The sequence below is a fragment of the Pangasianodon hypophthalmus genome, chromosome 13, assembly GCF_027358585.1.
Source record: "Pangasianodon hypophthalmus isolate fPanHyp1 chromosome 13, fPanHyp1.pri, whole genome shotgun sequence".
NCBI classification, from domain to species: Eukaryota; Metazoa; Chordata; class Actinopteri; order Siluriformes; family Pangasiidae; genus Pangasianodon; species Pangasianodon hypophthalmus.
The window spans coordinates 16,849,698-16,871,114 of NC_069722.1; the positions used below are offsets into that span (position 1 = coordinate 16,849,698).

The 21,417-nt window shown below is 41.0% G+C and overlaps 2 protein-coding genes across 2 annotated transcripts; one reads left to right on the forward strand and one right to left on the reverse strand.

The window, feature by feature from the left end:
• Window positions 1-102: 102 nt before the first annotated feature.
• Window positions 103-9,978, forward strand: hmox2b (heme oxygenase 2b). Its single transcript, XM_026916254.3, has 6 exons — window positions 103-227; window positions 4,196-4,406; window positions 5,497-5,614; window positions 6,491-6,982; window positions 8,628-8,748; window positions 8,867-9,978. The coding sequence occupies exons 2-6, from the start codon at window positions 4,309-4,311 to the stop codon at window positions 8,992-8,994; spliced, it is 957 nt and encodes a 318-aa protein (XP_026772055.2). The 5' UTR covers window positions 103-227; window positions 4,196-4,308; the 3' UTR covers window positions 8,995-9,978.
• Window positions 9,979-12,128: 2,150 nt separating this feature from the next.
• On the reverse strand, window positions 12,129-21,098 carry dnaja3a (DnaJ heat shock protein family (Hsp40) member A3a). The gene is made up of 11 exons (XM_026916255.3): window positions 20,855-21,098; window positions 19,541-19,677; window positions 17,861-17,944; window positions 17,546-17,755; window positions 16,260-16,412; window positions 16,013-16,160; window positions 15,100-15,164; window positions 13,998-14,126; window positions 13,792-13,907; window positions 13,487-13,584; window positions 12,129-13,009 (listed from the first exon to the last, which is right to left on the reverse strand). The coding sequence occupies exons 1-11, from the start codon at window positions 21,054-21,056 to the stop codon at window positions 12,987-12,989; spliced, it is 1,365 nt and encodes a 454-aa protein (XP_026772056.2). The 5' UTR covers window positions 21,057-21,098; the 3' UTR covers window positions 12,129-12,986.
• Between the last annotated feature and the right edge of the window lie 319 nt (window positions 21,099-21,417).

Sequence of the window (21,417 nt, forward strand, 5' to 3'; positions counted from 1 at the left end):
CTGGTATGGAAACTATCTGCTGCACTGGGCGAATATGTGTAAACCTGCATCTCTCCATAGACTCGCATTATCTTACAGCAGTCTCACAGTTGATTCCGGACCCTTCCAATATGGCGGACGCGATGACGTATTGCAGTAGCTCGCAAACTGCTGTTTCCGTTGCGCTTGACACGCACATACCGAATAAGCGCTTCTCCCTTCTGACTGCAAGTGCGGAGTAGAGCTAGGTGAGTGTGTTTATGAGAGGATTAGGGCAGATGTGTTTTACACTGGTTAGTGTTAGCAGTGTTTTTTGTAGCATTTGTTTAATACCCCTTTGGGGACTAAGTGAAAGGTTTGAGGCTGATTACTGCGAGCTGCTGAGAGCCGCTATTGTGTGGAGCTGGGTTTAGCTACAGGAGGCTAGCTAGAGGATGTTAGCTACAGGAGGCTAGCTACAGGAGGCTAGCTAGAGGATGTTAGCTACAGGAGGCTAGCTAGAGGATGTTAGCTAGAGGAGCCTAGCTAGAGGATGTTAGCTACAGGAGGCTAGCTAGAGGATGTTAGCTACAGGAGGCTAGCTAGAGGATGTTAGCTACAGGAGCCTAGCTAGAGGATGTTAGCTAGAGGAGGCTAGCTAGAGGATAGCAGCCAGCTGAGGGATTACACAGAGCTAGTCGCTTCTTATTTCTGACTCGATACAGAAACAGAAAACTGGATGATGGTTTCCAGCATCTTCACTTCAAAAGATGTTAATCTGTAAACGGCTGTATCTGCGTAGCCGATATCATGTTTCAGTGTGCTTTCCCGCTAGCCTCAATCACCCGGCTGTGGTCCAAATGCTTCAAAGAGTGTTTAACTCTAGTTTTCCTAAGTCAGAGTTCAGTGCTAGCAGGTGTGCAGTAGCGGTACTGAGCGCTCTCACTGCAGCACGGACATTTACATAAACACACCTGTAGTTCTAACTGCCAGGAGCTTCCCCTCTTCACTCAGTGGAAACACCACAGAGACCTTTCTGAAACACAGCCATGACCTTGACTACTGTGCTTTACTTTCTCAATATCAGCGTAAACAGCTGAGTAAAGAGCTGAGCGGAGTAAACAGCTGAGTAAAGAGCTGAGTGGAGTAAACAGCTGAGTAAAGAGCTGAGCGGAGTAAACAGCTGAGTAAACAGCTGAGCGGAGTAAACAGCTGAGTAAAGAGCTGAGTGGAGTAAACAGCTGAGTAAAGAGCGGAGTAAACAGCTGAGTGGAGTAAACAGCTGAGTGGAGTAAACAGCTGAGTGGAGTAAACAGCTGAGTAAAGAGCTGAGTGGAGTAAACAGCTGAGTGGAGTAAACAGCTGAGTAAAGAGCTGAGTAAACAGCTGAGTAAAGAGCTGAGTGGAGTAAACAGCTGAGTGGAGTAAACAGCTGAGTAAAGAGCTGAGTAAACAGCTGAGTAAAGAGCTGAGTGGAGTAAACAGCTGAGTAAAGAGCTGAGAGGAGTAAACAGCTGAGTGGAGTAAACAGCTGAGTAAAGAGCTGAGTAAACAGCTGAGTAAACAGCTGAGCGGAGTAAACAGCTGAGTAAAGAGCTGAGTGGAGTAAACAGCTGAGTGGAGTAAACAGCTGAGTAAAGAGCTGAGTGGAGTAAACAGCTGAGTGGAGTAAACAGCTGAGTAAAGAGCTGAGCGGAGTAAACAGCTGAGTGGAGTAAACAGCTGAGTAAAGAGCTGAGTGGAGTAAACAGCTGAGTAAACAGCTGAGCGGAGTAAACAGCTGAGTGGAGTAAACAGCTGAGTAAACAGCTGAGCGGAGTAAACAGCTGAGTAAAGAGCTGAGTGGAGTAAACAGCTGAGTAAAGAGCTGAGTGGAGTAAACAGCTGAGTGGAGTAAACAGCTGAGTAAAGAGCTGAGTAAACAGCTGAGTAAAGAGCTGAGCGGAGTAAACAGCTGAGTGGAGTAAACAGCTGAGTAAAGAGCTGAGTAAACAGCTGAGCGGAGTAAACAGCTGAGTGGAGTAAACAGCTGAGTAAACAGCTGAGCGGAGTAAACAGCGGAGTAAACAGCTGAGTAAAGAGCTGAGCGGAGTAAACAGCGGAGTAAACAGCTGAGTAAAGAGCTGAGTGGAGTAAACAGCTGAGCGGAGTAAAGAGCTGAGTCAAGAGCTGAGCGGAGTAAACAGCTGAGTAAACAGCTGAGTAAAGAGCTGAGCGGAGTAAACAGCTGAGTAAACAGCTGAGTAAACAGCTGAGTAAACAGCTGAGTGGAGTAAACAGCTGAGTAAAGAGCTGAGTAAAGAGCTGAGCGGAGTAAACAGCTGAGTAAAGAGCTGAGTGGAGTAAACAGCTGAGCGGAGTAAACAGCTGAGTAAAGAGCTGAGTAAAGAGCTGAGCGGAGTAAACAGCTGAGTAAACAGCTGAGTAAAGAGCTGAGTAAAGAGCTGAGCGGAGTAAACAGCTGAGTAAAGAGCTGAGTGGAGTAAAGAGCTGTGTAAAGAGCTGAGTAAAGAGCTGAGCGGAGTAAACAGCTGAGTAAACAGCTGAGTAAAGAGCTGAGTGGAGTAAACAGCTTAGTAAAGAGTTGAGTGGAGTAAACAGCTGAGTAAAGAGCTGAGTGGAGTAAACAGCTGAGTAAAGAGCTGAGTGGAGTAAACAGCTGAGTAAAGAGCTGAGCGGAGTAAACAGCTGAGTAAACAGCTGAGTAAACAGCTGAGTAAACAGCTGAGTAAAGAGCTGAGCGGAGTAAACAGCTGAGTAAAGAGCTGAGCGGAGTAAACAGCTGAGTAAACAGCTGAGTAAAGAGCTGAGCGGAGTAAACAACTGAGCGGAGTAAACAGCTGAGTAAAGAGCTGAGTGGAGTAAACAGCTGAGTAAAGAGCTGAGTGGAGTAAACAGCTGAGCTGAGTAAACAGCTGAGTAAACAGCTGAGTGGAGTAAACAGCTGAGTGGAGTAAACAGCTGAGTAAACAGTTGAGTAAACAGTTGAGTGGAGTAAACAGCTGAGTAAATAGCTGTGTAAAGAGCTGAGCTGAGTAAACAGCTGAGTAAACAGTTGAGCTGAGTAAACTGCTGAGTAAACAGCTGAGTAGAGTAAACAGCTGAGTAAACAATTGAGCTGAGTAAACAGCTGAGTAAACAGCTGAGTAGAGTAAACAGCTGAGTAAACAGCTGAGTGGAGTAAACAGCTGAGTAAACAATTGAGCTGAGTAAACAGTTGAGCTGAGACAGTGGAGTAAACAGCTGAGTGGAGTAAACAGCTGAATAAACAGCTCCTTGCTCGGGATATTGTAGGCTTTGCTGGTTAAACTGAGTCAACTGTTTCACTTTATTTTTTCTTAACGTTGTCTGTGCTCAGGTCCAGATTAAGACCATACAGAGCCCTGGGGTTATGGCCACTATTCTTGTCTTTTCTATCAACAATATATTTCCAGGCAATGTTGCAACCATACTGTTGGCTATCATCATATCATATTACACAGCAGCTACACACGTGTGTTTATGAGCAGACACACTGAGCGGCAGTAAACATTAGCTATAGGCTATAAACAGACACTTGCTGAAGTGAAACAAGATACAGTGCATTGCATAAGCCTTCACACTCTGAATTTTTCCACATTTTTTTCTACTCTTACAACCTGGAAGCATGGTGGTGGTAGCATCATGTTGAGCATTACCCTTGGAGACTTGGTTGCTTCTCTGGCAAATGCTCTCCTTATCCGGTCACTGACTTTTAGTGGACGGCCTCCTCTAGGCAGAGTTATCTATATTCTTTCCCTTGTGAATTTAATGTCACTCTGTGAGATGTTCAGTGTGTTCTTTTTTTTAAACCAAACCCTGACTGATACTCTTCCAGAACTTGACGTATTGTGATATCTCCTTGGTCTTCATGATGCTGTTTGTTTAGGCATGTTCTCTAACAGACTCCTCCTCCAGGAAGAGGTGTATTTATACTGAGATCATATGACACTTTAATTGTCCAGTCAGCTAATCATGTGACTTCTGATAGCAGCTGGTTTCACTGTAATGGGTGAACACTAATGCAGTCACCACTTTTACATTTATTTGTAAATTGATTGATTTTCCGCACACTTCAGTATTATGGGCTATTGTGTGTAGATTCATGACATAAAACATAAACACTTTAATCGATCAGAAGTTTGAGTTTGAATAAGTAATAATACCAAAGTGCCTTTTTTCCTTTTCTCAGACTGAGACTCCACTTGTGTTCCTACAGATTTTCCCTGATAAAAGTGAGGAATATTGTGAAAGGATTCTGAAAACACGAGTCTTAACCACTTCCACACTTACAGTGAAAAGCAGCCAGTCAGCAGAGACGGAGAGTGAAACATGTCTGCAGAAATGACAAAAGATTCAGCCAATGGAGTGAGTGTGGTGAACGGTGGAGGACTCGTATACGAAGATAAAGAGGAAAACGACAGTGCCAGGTGGTGTTATGACCTTCTGACAGTTCAAATAATAATAATACATGTCTTTAATACCTTATTGAAATATTGAGAAATGGATATAGTAGAATTACCATTATGGTGGTACTGTAATAAGGGAATGTGCCATTGCTAATGTTATACTACACCAGTATCAGTAATGATGACAATATTTTTGTTGATCATACCTATTTTGCTGTATTATTAATACACAGGCAGCGAAAACTGTACCTATTCTACAAATTGATTTGATAAATTTCTGAGGTCTAAGAAATACCTTCTGTCCGTTTTAACGAACAGTTTCCTCTAATTTTCTCTAATTCCTCTAATTTTTATGAAGTTTCCTCTAATCAGAGTTGGACAAATCATAAATTCATTAACTAGTCCAGTCCCATGTTACACAAGACCCAATTAGCTAAGCTAAAAATATGAGCTAATTATGTGCATTAATACAGAGGGGCTTTACATGACCATAGTCTTTACCGTGTTGTGATAGCTGTGAGCTGTGGTGTTTTCTCATGGCTCATGAAGATTTGAGGTGACTGTTGTGCTAGCGCTGGATTTATATAACAGTTTCTCCACTGCACTGTTCTGTGCTTTTCTCAGTTTGGTCACTGTTTCCACTGATTCTGGAAAGAATGTCTAGCAGCCATTCCGGCTAATTAATATGCCTAGTAAAAATAATTCCACCCAACAGGCAGACCACGTGCTTGGTGCTCATGTGTAGTGTGGCGGGATTTGGAAAAGAGTGGTGCACAAAGTCTTTCTCAGGTTGTTGAACGAGTGAAGTAAAAAACAGCAGTGACCAGTAGAACCGCCCACTGAACCTACTTGTATGGCATTAGCAATTTGTCCATCCTGCTAATCAATGTTTAACACTTGGGCTGAATATAATGGTGTAAGAAATAATCACGATGCACTGAAAACTGTGACACTGGGTAGTATCATTATAGTACATTGAATTCATCGTAGCTTTGTCATATTTCAGTTCTACGTAGTACTCATAGCACGCACAGTGCTCTTTCTCTGATGTGTATGTATGAGTAGACAAACCTTTATTTATGTCAGACTTATGAAGCTCCTTACCTCACAGACCTGAAGATCTCTCTGAGCTGCTGGCTGCAGGAACCAAAGAAGTTCATGAGCAAGCTGAAAACACCCAGTTTGTCAAAGATTTCCTTCATGGACGCATACGCAAGGAGCTCTTTAAGGTTAGACGCCCGTTCCAAATAGCTCTTGGTGATTTATATATTCACTAACAGTCAAATCTGTACAAACCTACAAAAATGTTTTTTCACGAACGTCAGCTAAGTTAGCTGGCCAACTAGCTTAGCATGCAAGTCCTGCACCTCATGTGCACCTCATCATCCTCTGATATAGGACATGCTTAGTGAAGAGCATCCTCAACTGAGCTGATATCTACCTCTCCTCTGCAACTACTGAGAAAGCTATATTCTCTCTCTCTCTCTCTCTCTGCTTGTCTCTCTTTCTCTCTGTCCCTCTCTGCCTCGCTTTTTCTGTCTCTTTTTCTCTCCATTTTGTCTCTCTCTGTCTGTCTCTGTTTCGTCCTCTCCCCTGCACTCTCCGTCTCTATTTCTCTCTTTCTCTGTCTGTCTCTGTCTTGTTCTCCCTCACTTTTTCTGTCTCCTCCTTTTCTCCTCTATTATCTGTCTCTCAAATTCAGACAAGCTTTATTGGCATGACTGGTACAGTATTGCCAAAGCACAGGCCATGAAATAAACAAATAAATACACCATACATAAATAAATGAACAGATAAATCAACAATAAACTCTTACAAATATATATAACAAGAAAATGGTCATGTTAAGACGAGGTTAAACATTTGTACACCACTCAAACACTTGGAAGTGTAAGAATGTGACTGACTTTAGATTCGTCCGCTGGCTGTCTCTCTGAGCTTACGGCAAGCTGCTACATATCTAGCTGCTGTTCTCTCTCTCTCTCTCTCTCTCTTTCTCTTTCTGTCTATTACATTCTGCTTTTAATGGAGCAGAAATCTTTTAGAAGAAAGCAAACTCAGTTCTAAAATGCACTTGCATGTCTGAAATATCCCTCTGCTTCCAGCTCGGAGCCGTGGCACTCTACTACACCTATACAGCCATGGAGGAAGAGATTGAGAAAACCAAGGATCACCCACAATTTGCACCTCTTTACTTCCCCAACGAGCTTCACAGGAGTGAGGCCTTGGCTCGTGATCTCGAGTACTTCTACGGCGAGGACTGGCAGGGTCAGATCAGCTGCTCTCCGGCCACTCAGCGCTACGTGGAGCGCATTCATGAAATCGGTCGTGAAGACCCTGTGTTGCTGGTGTCTCACGCGTACACACGCTACATGGGCGACCTGTCAGGTGGTCAGGTGTTGAAGAAAGTGGCCCAGCGTGCCCTCAAGCTGCCCCCTACAGGAGAGGGAGTCTTCTTCTACCAGTTCGACAACATCCACAGCAACAAAGCGTTCAAGCAGCTGTACCGCAGCCGAATGAATGAGCTGGAGCTCGACACCAGCACCAAGGACAGGATTGTTCAGGAGGCTGTGCGGGCTTTCCAGTTCAACATGGAGGTAGGATGATGCAGCAAAGAAGCTATTTACTGTCCCAAATGTCAGAATTCATGTCTGGTTAGTGTTCGTACTCAAACATCAGCCATTTTCTATAACGTTTGTAATGATAGACATGGCTGATTCCATGTCAAACCAACCAGTGGCAGAAGACTTTTCCACCACTCCATCTCAGATTTTCCTGGTTTTTTTTTACCATCTGTTAGTACAAATATCAGAATGAAAAACTTTTGATGTAGAATCAGAATCTGTAATGTAATCAAATCAAATCAAAGTGGCATATCTGTAATGATTTCAGTGATAAATAGCAAGAAACACTTTTTGGGGAAACCCGTGTTCAACCCCCAAGAACCCTGCTTCTGTCAGCCTGTATCAAGCTACAAATATTATGAGATATTTAGCTTCAATTCATCTTAGAAATAAGTGGAAATTGTGTGTTATACCCCATTACAATGAAATAGCAAAAAATCAACTATCTAGAATTTTTTTACGTTGTGCCAAAATGACTGATTTCCACCCACAAGTGGCTAATGAGTTGCTATTGCCACAATTAATAATTTAACCAGATGTTAAATCCTTGCGTTCCACTTTCCACCTTCGTACACTGGAAGGACACACCGGCATCACAGCAGTCATGTGATTTAAGTTTTATACTAAATAGCATTTATTTTTGTTCAGGATTTTGGCAGTTGCAGTAAAACATGCAGTAAAGCAGTAATTCAGAATGAAGATGAACCATCATTTACAAACATCCACTAAGCAAATTTAGCAACAGCTGTCTGCTAAAATAATGTAAGAATTTAATAAGCACATTATTCCTTACCAGATTGGTGTGTTGAAGAACTGAGAGTGAGAATCATGATCACAATTAAAAGCCAAAACAAATTCATAAATTCAAAACACTGAAAGTAATTAAACACAGAAAAACAAACTCCAAAAAAAGCATAAAATCACATGCATTTTAGTGTTTAGGAAATCAACTGGATAATGAAATTATTATGAAATACATGCTGTGATCTTGTATATGTCTTCGAATAGCCCTCATGCCTAAACCTCTGCATTATTACTCAGCTGAAGGATAGATTTCAGTTATATAACTGCAAATCAAACATATTTACTGTTGTTAAAACATTACGTTCAGATTCACACACACTCCAACCCGATGGGAGTTTGATTGTACAGATACTCCAAAGATGAAATTAAAGAGTAAGGAAACAGACGGTGCACTTTGCGTACATCTCTTTCACAGTTACTGTAGTCTTTTGTCCACTGTCCTGGGCTCAGCCTTCAGGATCTTGCAGATGGCAGTCTGAGGGGCATTCCAGACCCCTGTATGCTGATTCCCAACGGGAAAACCCATGAACACTGAGTGAGATATGGCTACTGAATTGAAATGACATCCAGTCTTTAATTTGAAAAGTTTTCAGAGGGCAGCAATTGTAAAGAGCAAGTTTCTAGCAGGAAGACCTCTGGAGTGTGGCCATCGATGTTCGAGCGATTTAAGCAACGCCAGATGGAATATTGCTGCTAGTGTGTGTGTGCAGGGTTGAACTGAAATGTAATTCGCTATATTCTATGGGGCTAGCACCGTTAGCATATGTTAAAATTTCCTTCCTCCTGGCCCTGTTTAATTCTCTGTTCAATGCAGGTTTTCCAAGAGCTGGAGGAAATGGGGAAGACGATTCAGGAAGATGTTCTGGACGGAGGTCCTATCCACGGTCACATGCAAGGAGACATCAGCAAATGTCCTTACTATGCTGCCAAAATGGGTGAGCCTGATCCAATAGCTAGTCTTACAAAATATTTTGGAAATCAAGGCCCTGAATGACTTCATGATTACATGGTGCTCTTCATGTTTGTGTTGTTGCTCTCTGTTTCTTGCTGTAGCTGCCAGTGGAGGATCAGCATATGCTTATCGAATGGCTGCAGCACTCCTCAGAAACCCCACAGGCCAAGTGCTGTTAGCTGCGTGGATCGCTGCTCTTGCCGGATTGGTTGCCTGGTACCTCATATGATCCATTCGTGTGTCCATGGAATTGTAGAAGTGAAATGTTGATGGTGATGTAGGAGCACCTTCCCCTTCCCAGTTTCCTAATCTTAAGAGAAATGCTAAAGTTGTTCTCAGATGAGCAAGAAGGAGGAACGTCCACCACCAACCTCAGAACAGAAGGATGATGGTTTGGGTCTAATGGACGAATACATGTTCTCTACATCCTCCTTCTACCTGGGAAGTGTTGTGTCCCACTCGCCTTTCAGTTACTGAGTGAAAGTGTTTAGACTTTTACTCAGATATTTTCACATGGCAGATCTGTGCTGCTTAGCTTACTGTATATAGATAACTATTAATACTCTTACCTGCTTTGTGGTGATTCAATTCAGTTCAGAAGTTGAAGTTCATTTTTAAATAACACATTTATGCCCTGGCCCAAATGGCACACTTACAGTCCTCGTTTCTGTGTGCCGTGAGGTTCGTGAGGCTGTAGGGTGCCCGTTGCTTATTTTGAAAAGCCTTTAGAAGGTGGCTCACGAGTGCTCTCTCTACATCCTTTCGATGGTCGTCCCCATGACGTGCACACTGCAATCCTAACACTCTTACTGGTCCAACTAGCGTCAGCTAGCTAGCCTTGCTTGCTCTCTAGATCAATTATCATCACTGGTAAAGATTAAATTAAGGGTGGTTTAACTCTGGTAAGCTTTGGAGGCAGAAATTCTAGAGAAGAAGCGTCTTGGCTGTATGCATCCACAGTTAAAGCAGGACCACACATCGCGTACTGGTGAATATACCAATATTAGCCATGTTATTTGTTGGTAGTTATGTTGCAAAATTGCAGTATTGTCAGTGAAATGTGACATATTGAAATTTACATTCAATATGTTGTAAATCTGTATTTTTCAAACGCTCTGCAGTGATCACTGAAACACTCGTGGTAGCAGCTAGAAGAATTACATGTAAATGCTGGTAAAAAAAACATGTAAAAAAAAAAAAAAAAAGGGTGAAAGCAGACTTACTGTGCTCTTTCTTTCACCAAGCGATGATCTCTTACCCACAACCCTTTGCAGTGATGCTCAGTGACCAATCACAGGATGGCTAGAAAGCAGCAAGTGGATGTGATAGAGAGAAAAAACTAATAAATTTAGAGTTCTAAAGTGGATTTTGTTAATAGTTGAACTTGTCATTAAGCAGAATTGGGGTTACAACATGGGCAAAACAAACTCCCTAAAATGATTAAAGTAACAGGTACAATCAAGTACTTTAATTAGGTAAATATATAAATTAATGTCTGTAGCAGAGATCTTCTCCACGAAAGGCTGCAGGCTTTCATTCCAGGGAAAACGGAGGTACACTTGATAACTGAATGGAGACAAAGATAAACTCCTGCTGGTTGAAATGAAAGCCTGCAGCCACACTGGTCCTTTGTGGAGAAGACTGAAGATGCCTGATCTATAGCCTACATACACAGGGTTTTATATCGAGCTCCTGCATGCAGACAGCTGATTTGGCAACTGCACGTTATTTGAATTTGTCAGTGTGATCAGAGTGGATGTTTTTTCTTTTCGCACCACAGGAACACACCTCAACAACCTCAGCACACTTGAAGAGCACCATTTGGGACAGGGCCTACCTTTACTGAGTAATCTGAATATTGCACATTTGAATACATTCTGTTTGCTTGCTTAACTCGAGTCACGGTTTCTTCTTCATATCGCACAAATCTGCTTTTGAGTGAAAAACGCTGTTATGCATGAAACACACAACAGTCTATCTGCAGGGCAGACTACTAGTGGGTGCTTATTAGCTTAGTGATTACTGTTTCCCACTGTTTAATGACAAGTTTAGTGTTGCAGCGCATGTTCTGTTGCTCTGTATACAAACTCAGAACGTTTAAGTGACCAGAATATAATCTGGACATTCAAAACCAAACACTACTACTACCAAATCAGTTCTGGTGCAGTAGGCAGTTCTTTTGACAGTTTAAGATATACTAGTGTCACATGATTACTTTTTGAAACAATTTGAGGTGTTGGGGCCACAATGTGAGTGTTTTCATGAATGTGATGCTAATAGCTTTTGACAAGAATTGAAATAAAAGAGCAGTATTGAAAAAAGTAGATCTATATTTGTAAAAGGTGTTTTCTTCCTAAGCTGATACTTACTGTACTGTCATCAACACCCTGTCTGCTGTGAGATTAAATACTGATTTATCAGTCCTGGTTTATAAGTGTTGGGTAATACACCACATACTTTTTAGACACTCAAAAGCTATGTAAAAATGGTGTTATTGACAGGGGGATGGTTTTGTGGTATTTTCCTTCAGCTGGTGATGTGCTTATGCGTAAATAACATTATTAAGCTAATCATGGCACATAAATCTAATACTGATGTTCAGTTTCAGCACTGTGTTGGTGCAGTTTGAGTGTTCAGCATTTTTGTGCCTTGCAGTTACATTTTGCTTGAGATTATGTTTAATGTTGAAATTAAGTTAATTAATTGTGTATTTGCACGAAGCAGTTTGCTGATGGTTTGAGTATTGGAGCTATTTCAGACCACCCCATAGTGTCGCGCTCTTTTACGCAAGTGAAAGTGCACACAAACTGCTTCATTTTGCACACTCTCTTATACATGCACAGTAGCTTGTTTCCTGGAATGATGATGTTACAGTTTGGTCTCATTTCCTGATAAATCTATTAGTGTGAAATTTGCTCACATTTTGACACCAAAATGGGAGTCACTGGTCCTTCATCTTTCCCGGACCCAAAGAGCAGGTGGTCATGTTGGATCATTTTCCTGTCATTTCAATTTCCTAGAGTCGATAATCACACCAAGGTCTTTTACTGCTGCATTTAAGTGCTATCTATTATAATTTGGGTTATTGTAGCAGATTGAACATTACGCAGACTAACAGTGGAATTATGGTCATGTTTACCAAATTCACACAGTAGCAGGTTGCATCTCCTGAAGTTTGTGATTTTTTTTTTTCAGAAGAGGCTTTGCAAAGTGCAGATGGAGTTTGAGAAATGCACAAAAATTATGTAAAGGTTGATGTGTATTGTAACAGATGCCACTGACCAAACTCTTTAAATCAAATGTTAATCAAGAAAGGTTTAATAAACACCCAAACAGCTTGTAGTACCAAAATGAGAGTCCATATTTGACAGACTAACTGGTTTATTCGTTCATTTTTACATATTGCACCTTTAAATGACTACTACAGTGGAACAGTTTAACAGTTCAATGAGCTTAGGATTAGTAACTGGTTTTGCTGATAGTTCAGTCTGTATGCCCAAACGTGTTCTTTTTAACTACCAGCTGTGTGACTAGTTCAATCTGTTAGACTAATAAAATCTTAATCCAACACATTTGATGCGTCATGTTCCTGTTTGTTAAATGTCACCTTTAATTTAATGTACAGGGTCATAGAAGTTTATGTGACTTCTGTTTCAACATTTGAATGTTTCAACATTTAAATAATAACAGCTAATGAGGCAGAGCAGAAGTTACTGTAACACATTGTGTTCTGTGTGACGTGTGAAGATGTCTGAGCACTCTCACCTCGTCTGTGCAGACACAAATCTCAGAACTTTCTCAAAAACTCACAACTAACTGCTCTTCAGCCTTCTTAAAGCACATTTTACAGAAAGTGGGGTAATTTTACATAGTGTAAGAACAGTGCGCACGATTGATGACCCAAAACATTGCAACATAAAATGTATTCATTCTGAATCAAGTTAAGATTTCTGTGCGTTTCTTGAGCTCTCTGAATGCCTTCCACAGACTTCCACTGCACGTAAAGCTAGTGAAATCATCTTCAGTGTGGATCAGCAGGGTCCTTTTAGAAAAGATCATCTTCCATAAGGCATGTAAGGAAATGGTGGATGCAGACGTGTGTGTTTAATGCCATGGCTGTCTGCTTGAGAAGTGTGAAGTCTCACACTCCTGCTTCTCTTCTCCACGTCCAGCAGCCAGTCACAGCACCTGCCCGGGGTCCTCATGACCCACAATGCTCTCTCAGTTTCCTGTAGATCTTTTACCTGAGGAAGTGAAGACCAGAGATGAAGAAGAGCACAGTACCAACAGGATGTTAAAGCTTTCATACAAATTACTAAACCGGCTAAAATGTCTCATTTAAAGGACTTTTTAAAATTAGATGACAGTATACATATGTAAGAAATAAAACACACTGGGACATGCAGTTATAGGAAAATAATCAACGATGGAGTGGTGTGTGAGCAGTGATCACCCCAATAACAGCACGTCCTGCAGTGTTTTATTCCTCTTACTCCACAGCAATTTGCCAAAACATAAGACATTTTATACACTTATAGTTACATTTAATGTTCTGCAGAACAACTCATCACTTGTGTTACAGCAGCTATAAACAGTTATTCCCTCACAAGCCTCTTTTTTTCTCACTTCTGAAGTCAAAACAAAAAATGCAGCTTGTCACATAACTGAGAAACCGTAAAAGCACAAAGTCCTCGGTCCTGTGTGTGTGTGTGTGTGTTCACCTGCAGTGGTTGTAGTGACTCCATTTACAGTTCCCTCCACATCTGCCTCATCCTCTGCATAGCTCATAATGAGGGCACGCTGTCTATCAGTTAGCATCCTGCACACCAGCACAATAACGGTTACTCCATCAAAGAGATTAGTTACTCACAAGTTACTATTCCACACTGATTCCACACTCCTTTACCACTAAAGCCACACCCCTTTTCCCAAACTAGTCCCACCCCTTTTTTGTAGCTATTATAGGTTTCAGCAGAATACTCAAAAAGGAAACATTATGTAAACAATGAAGTAAAACGTGTCCTACTTGGGGATTTTAATCTTGATGTGGATGTAATGATCACCATAACCATAGCCACTGACTCGTGGGATTCCCTTTCCAGAAAGCCTGATCTTCTGATCGGCCTGGACTCCAACTGGGATCTGCAAAACATTTCATCAGGCTTTGATACCATTCCAATCCACTTTAACTTCAAATCTACCAAAAATGCATGCGTAACGTAACTAACTCACGGAAAGATTGACCGTCTCGTAGAGTCCTTGTGCTCGCACTGTGCCTCCCAGGATGGCCTGAGCCACTGAAATCTGAACGTCTGAGTGGATATCTGCCCCATCTCGCCTGAACACAGGACTCTTCTGGACCTGAAGACCAATAAAGCTAGACATTAGACTCAACCTGGTAAATCCTAACACACGTACAAGAGGAGTTCTGCAAGAATGCATGTAGCACATTGCTGACAACCAATAAAAAAAATTAAAAGAAATATAACACACATGGAATTTCTCTTTAAATTAAGTTAAAAAATTAAGTGACAATTTTGTCTAACCAACAGCAACAGATGTTGAGTTCTCAAGTCTGATTGGTCAGAAGGTGTTAATTTGCTAGAACAGCAGCTCTGACAGTAATACTGGCTGTAATTTAGATTATAGGTTTACATTAATGTGCTTGTTCTAACAGCTCAATCTCAATAATCAACAGATTAAATAATAATCTGAAAAATGTGTAATCGTTGATACAGTGAGGTTTTCTGTTCAGCATTTAGAGTTTTGTCTTCCAGCAAGAGGTAATGCTGTAACTACATTTTCCAACACAGGAAAGTCTTCAGAGGGTTTTGCAGTTTCTTGGCAACATTTTTTTTGTCTTATTAACTTCAAGAGAGACAAAAAAAAAACTAAGCTGTTATAAATGATAAGAGCAACTAATTTGTTTTCCACAGATGTTTGACAAGATTAAAAGCAACTACAAATGGATAAAGTATGACATGCTATTCTTCAACACATTTATAAATTGATGTTGGAAAAATAACACTTCATGATGTGCTGCTTTAGAAAAAAAATAATCTAATTTGGGTAGCACACCGTCGTCATTCATTGCTTTTCTATAACGGCACGTCCAGGCGGATTTTATTCCTTATTTAGCAGGTGTTTATTAGCTTTACACCTCTTGGTGCATTCTCTCTCGCCTTTTCATTTGTTAAGAACCGCTGCTATAATCCTTTTCAGTTTAATAAGTAGCCATACCTGTTCTTCATGTGGGGTCTGTAGAAAATAAATTGTTTTGAAGGACAAGACTGATATTTAAATAGAGCAAAAAATACACCGAATCACAACTCACCCTGAACGTGATGAAGATCTCTTTATTTCCCACAGGCATCCTGACTGTCTGCCCATCTTCAATACCTGTCAAACCAACCACACAACAAGCATCACACCACAAAGTTCAGATCTCAAACAAGTAAGACATCCATCATATCCTGGCTTGTTTCTGTGGTGAAACAAAATGGGTTCATGATTTCAAATGTTTGCATGAACAAACTTTTGTATAATTTGCACAAATTGTGAATAATATCCAGTTGGCTGAACTTTGCCACCTCACAATCTGGCACCAGTGCCACTGTTATACTTCTGCGCTTACCACACACACAGTCTCACAACTGCAAATTTTAAAGAGTTTGCATAAACTTGTGTGGGAATGTGTATGTATTTAAGATATTGTCTACACTAATGTGGTTCTGAAAACACAACTATTTTCCAGCTTCACTCAAAAAAGGTATCTTGCTGAGAAACCTCTCCAGTTAAATCTGAAAATGCAGATTTTCACAGTCAAGTGTGGATGGATGTTTCTGTCACAGGCCCCTGGTCGTCACATGATCCCAGCTTCAAACTAGAAGACGAGTTAATTTGACTGGCGTTGTCTGTTTTGTTCTCTTTAACAAATGAACAGAGCTATGTACAATAGGAATGCTGCGTTTCTGCGTGTAAGATGGAGCACTTTACATTCACTTTTGTGAAACCGATCTTTGTGTGCTCAGTGTCGTTACCACTGTACATTACTCAGCTACTTGTGCACCACTATAAACCGCTTGGCAGAAATGGCTACACTAGTTTTCTTGTCATCTAATTCATTTCATGTAAACAATTTAGTGTGGAAAGGGCATGCGATGAGGGCTGGGAACCATGTTAACAGTAACAACCTTTTCTTATGACTTTCATCTTAGAGTTGGTGCAAAGATTGCTGACTGACTCACCAGCAGGAACAGGAACCATGACGGTGCGTCTCTGCTTGCTCTGACCCGTTCCTTTACATGCTATGCAGGGGGAGGTGATCACTGAGCCACGGCCGCCGCACCGCCGACAGGTAGAGCGCATCACAAATGGCCCTGTGTTCACCGTCTCCTACAGGGACACAGAGGCCATGTACAGGTTAATGGACCAGGCTGAAGTTTTGGCTTTCTACTTGTAGCTGAGGTTACTGAAGTCGACAGCATAGCTCACCATTCCTGTGCCGTTGCAGTGGTTGCACTGCTGGATCTTAGAGCCCGGCTCATGGCCTTTACCATCACAGCGCTGGCAGGCGGCCTCAATGTTCACCGTGATTTCCTTATTCACGCCTTTGGCAGCTTGGGCAAAAGTCAGCTCCATCACGTACTGATGAGAAACAGACGGAACAGACACTGTTAACTGCTAAACAGAAAAAAAACTGTATTCTATCCCACCACTGCAAAGGTTCTGCTTCATAACACTTCACCAGATACAGTCCCCCCAAAAGTACTGGAAAGGCAAGACATTTGGGTTTGAGTTCAAAAGATGAATATGAGACTACAGATAAGAATTTCAACTTTCATTTCCTGATATTAACATCTAGATGTATTAAACCTAGGACATGGCATCTTTTGTTTGAACCTACCAATTTTTTCAAGCGATCAGAAATATTGGAACATATGACTGTTTACACAATTAACAGCTCTGAACATCTACTCTTGGTTCGAGCCCTGGGGTTCTCCTGTGGAGACTGCATTTGTTGTTAAACTGAGCTGCTGTGGCTTATTAAGTATTATATGCTATGTTTAGTAAGGAATAAAACACAACAGGGCATTCTGTTATTAGGAAAATAATCAACAACAGGGTGGTGTGATACAAAGTAGATCCTATACCAGCACTTTCCAAAGTGTTTTATACCTCTCATACCACAACAATTTGCAAAATATTTCAGTTTTTAATTTATTAATAAATGACATGGCATGTTTTTTTATCCATTTATAGTTACATTTAATTTTATGGAACGTCTTCAAGACAAGTTAGTTCCTGTTATTTGTTCTAACAACTATAAACAGTAATTCCCTCTCTAGCCTATCTTTCTTTCTCTCTCTTAAAGTGTATAAAGCAAAAAAATGCCTCGTCATGTTACTGAGAAACCGGAAAGCACAAAGTTGTCTGTGAATCTTCACAATCAAGAAGTAAATAGTTATTTGTTTTTATAAAAGTTTTTTTTTTTTTTTAAATAATTTCTTATTAGCCTTAGATTATGTGAAGCAAATACAAGTCCCTGTGTACGAGCTGTTACTAAAGAAATGATAACTTATTAGAACGAGTGTATTAATATAAACCTCTGTTATAGAAATTTGATCAACAACTTCTGACCAATCAGATTCAAGAATTCAACAGCGCTGTGGTATAACCTGGAGACATAAAGGAGTCCTCCTCAATTTTCATTTATTTATCACCTATTCTCTGTGTTATCCACATCAGCACCCTGTTCATCAGTGTTTAAACTCACTGACCTCCTGTGGCTGATCAAAGATGCCGTTGAAGTCCCCAAAGCCTCGAGCTCCGGAAAATTCCCCAAAGATCTTGCGGAAGAGTTCCTCAGGGTCGACTCTGGCACCGCTCCAGTACTGCTGCTGACCCGCTCCAGCTCCGGCTCTGCCCGCCTCGAACCCAGCTGAGCCGTACGTATCATACTGCTTCCTCTTCACCTCATCACTGAGCACCTAGAACAAGACCAGGCACAGATCATGTAATTAGGTTTCCCACAGCAGCCCCTGCAGGCACCAAACGCTCAAACACTGTGCCGTAATCACGCTTTAAAGTGATACCTCATAGGCTTCAGCCAACTGTGCAAATTTCTCCTTGGCCTGTGGGTCGTCTTTGTTTGTGTCTGGATGATATTTCTTTGCCATCTGAAAAAAGGAAACAAAATGTCAATCATATTGTTTTGACCAAAAAAAAAAAAAAAAAAAAAAAAAAAAAAACACTTTCATAACTATTTAACATTACGTTGGTTTATGTGTAAGCAACAATCAAGAGACTTTATTTCATTTAAAATTTGTGTAAATACGCAGAACTCTTGCGACTGGTGAAAAGGAAATCTGTGTCTACTCATTTAAATAAGAAGAAGTCACAATGTAGGATTCTGTAATAATTCTACAATAACATTAACGCGATATTCCAGCATTTTACGCTCAGGCTTGATCTACCAGTTCTGCAGCAGTGTAATTACCACAGACAATGATTTCAAGTTTACTCAAACCCAATTATAATATAAATCTAAGTGCAGGACTTAAATAAAGGTTTAGATTGCAGGAGAGCGGAGTACGTCACAGAATCTATTCTGGAGAAAGGGAGAATCTGTGGTTGAAACACCAGTGTAGTTAACGCTGCTCACAGTTTTAAAAAGTGCCACAGCCATTAAGAGTTTCACCACAGACACCACAAAATCTCTAACTTCTTACTGCATTGATCCAGTGCTGGATAAAATACTACAACTTTCTCTACTTTTTTTCCTCCTTCTTTACTGTTAAGAGCTTAAAGGTGCTTGTTTTGAATTTGCCTTATAGAATCATATTTTAATCTTAGTGCTTTCAGTTATTCCCTTTAAAGCATGTTATTCAATTAACACTATGAAATTATTCAGTATCCACCGTGAACTACTAGGAACAGTGTGTAGCTACAAGAATAAGAAGCAGTCACATGAAACCTAACTGTGTAGATTAAAAAGCGGTAGCTAACAGTGTATAATATATGGTGAGCTAATTAGGTGCATTAATGCAGACTAAGGGAAACAAATGCGTATATGATTTCTCAGGGAGAGGACGACTGTTTAGCCACAGCTATTCTCTCCTGATAAAGTTTCCAATGTAACACATCGTGTTTGCGCCCTTAACAAAAAGTCGTTGGTGAATATTTCACCTATAAGCTGTGAAATTCATAGCTTCACAAGTAAAAATGTTATTTGAGCCTGACTAGCATTCTTATTTTCTCTTGATGTTTATCTGTGAAGTGACTGTGTGTAGCAAACAGGAGAGTTATATGTTGGCTTTGGGCCAAACCTTTTTCTGCTCTATTTTCACATATTGCCATGTTCCTGATTTTGTAAAGGAACATTTGTAGTCTGTACATGCTAATTAATGCTGTCAGACAGCTCGCGCCTCGGCTGATGTGGGTAGGGTTGTGGACTTAGCAGCTCGTTCTACAGTTACTGCATCCACGTGTGTTGCACCACAGTGAGGTTCATTAAATTTAAACACAGTTACACCCCAAAGAAAAAGTTTGCTTTCCAAATGTCAACAGAAAGTAGAGTTTATTTTCTAGTTACTGAACCTATATGTCAACTACGACACAAAATGTGCTTGTCCCGAGGGCCCAAGCTGCTGATCTGTTCACACTGTGTCTGGCTCGTATCTTGATTTTTGCTTGCTATGTGATGGAGCATTGTGCTAGAGGTAGAGTTAAATGCTTATCGTAGAACGTAGGAGACAGAGATTTGGACATCTTACTTGGTAATAGGCTTTCTTGATCTCTTTCTGGGATGCTGTGCGCGGTACACCGAGAACCTGGTAAAAGTCCTGTTTATTACTGGCAGTGGCACTAATGTGGAAAGACAGCCTGGGCAGGACGTGATGAGGGTTTCCACCTGCAAACAGACACCATAAAAACACTGCAATAAGAAAATGTTTCTTACAAGGCATAAGCTGGATCTCAAAGCTCCTGTAAAATACAGACTGTAAATAAACATGACATAAGCTGGATTTGCCATTATGTGAACAATCATCTGATGATTCAGAATGAGTACATGGCATGAGTGTATGAACACATCATGTCTTTTTCAGTCTTAAAGCAGGAATAGAGGAATAGTTTTTCAGTCTTAAAGCAGGAATGTTTTTTCCAGTCTTAAAGCAGGAATGTTTTTTTTCCTCCAGTGCTTTTTTTCTCCAGTGTTCAGAGGAGGGAGAGTGAGTATATTGGTAGGAGAATGTTGGACGTGGAGCTGCCAGGCAGGAGGCAAAGAGGAAGGCCAAAGAGGAGGTATATGGAAGTAATAAATGAGGATATGAAGCTAGTGGGTGCAAGTGTTGAGGATGCAGAAGATAGGGATAGGTGGAGAGTGATGATTTGCTGTGGCGACCCCTGAAGGGAAAAGCCGAAAGAAGAAGAAGAAGAAGAAGAAAGCAGGAATGGTTTTTCAGTCTTAAAGCAGGAATAGTTTTTCAGTCTTAAAGCAGGAATAGTTTTTCAGTCTTAAAGCAGGAATAGTTTTTCAGTCTTAAAGCACTAATGGTTTTCCAGTCTTAAAGCAGGAATAGTTTTCCAGTCTTAAAGCAGGAATAGTTTTCCAGTCTTAAAGCAGGAATAGTTTTTCAGTCTTAAAGCACTAATGGTTTTCCAGTCTTAAAGCAGGAATGGTTTTTCAGTCTTAAAGCACTAATGGTTTTCCAGTCTTAGAGCAGGAATGGTTTTTCAGTCTTAGAGCAGGAATTAGTTTCCAGTCTTAGAGCAGGAACAGGGAGGCTGAAGCTGCTCTTTCCTGAGCTGTGTGCCATGCTGAGGTCAGGATCAGCTGCAGGTTCACACTCAGGTCTGCTCTCAGGCTCTACAGCAAACCGGTGAACGTCAGCAGCTAACAGAACATTTTCTTATAAACAAGCAACTTCTTCACATGAGTTATGTGAGAGATTTCAATGACTACAAACAATCTATGAACTGTGTGTGATATAGAAACGAGCTCCATGCGCTGGGCTCTGCATGTGTGTGCCACCTCTCCCACTGCAGCTAGCTGTTAGCATGCTGCTCCGCCAGGCCTTACTGCTCACCTAACAGTCCTGTCAATGTCACCGCTTTCTCCGCTCCTTCTCCAGCTCTGCTGCCCGCAGACCAAAACACGCCGCTCCCGAATTTCCCCAAAGCTCGACTAGCTCCATTAGGCCTGGAGGCAAAAGTGCTACAAGTGCGGACATTAGAGGACACAGTGACTGTCACCCAGCGTGCTGAACACCGAGCTGCGGAGGACGCCATCACTACTACCGCACACACAGTAGTGCGACAAACTGCGCATGCGCGGCACTCAGTGCGCACGCGCACGACCCACCAGAATAAGAGTTGTCTTACTGAGGTTAGCGTTTTCAGAGAGTGACTGGGAAATCTAGCAATAAATCAGAAAAAAGTAAAATATATTTTTGATGATGTTATTATAGTTGTATTATTTGTTATTTTGCACTATGACATGCTTTTTGAGCTTCTTATAGTGCAAGCCAACAAAAAAGTCATTTCAGAATTATGTTGCATTTCTTGAGTTAAATGTGAATCAGAAGCTGTAAAATCAGCAGGTTATAGAGAATTAGCAAAGTGGAAAAGCATGAAATATATTTATATCTTT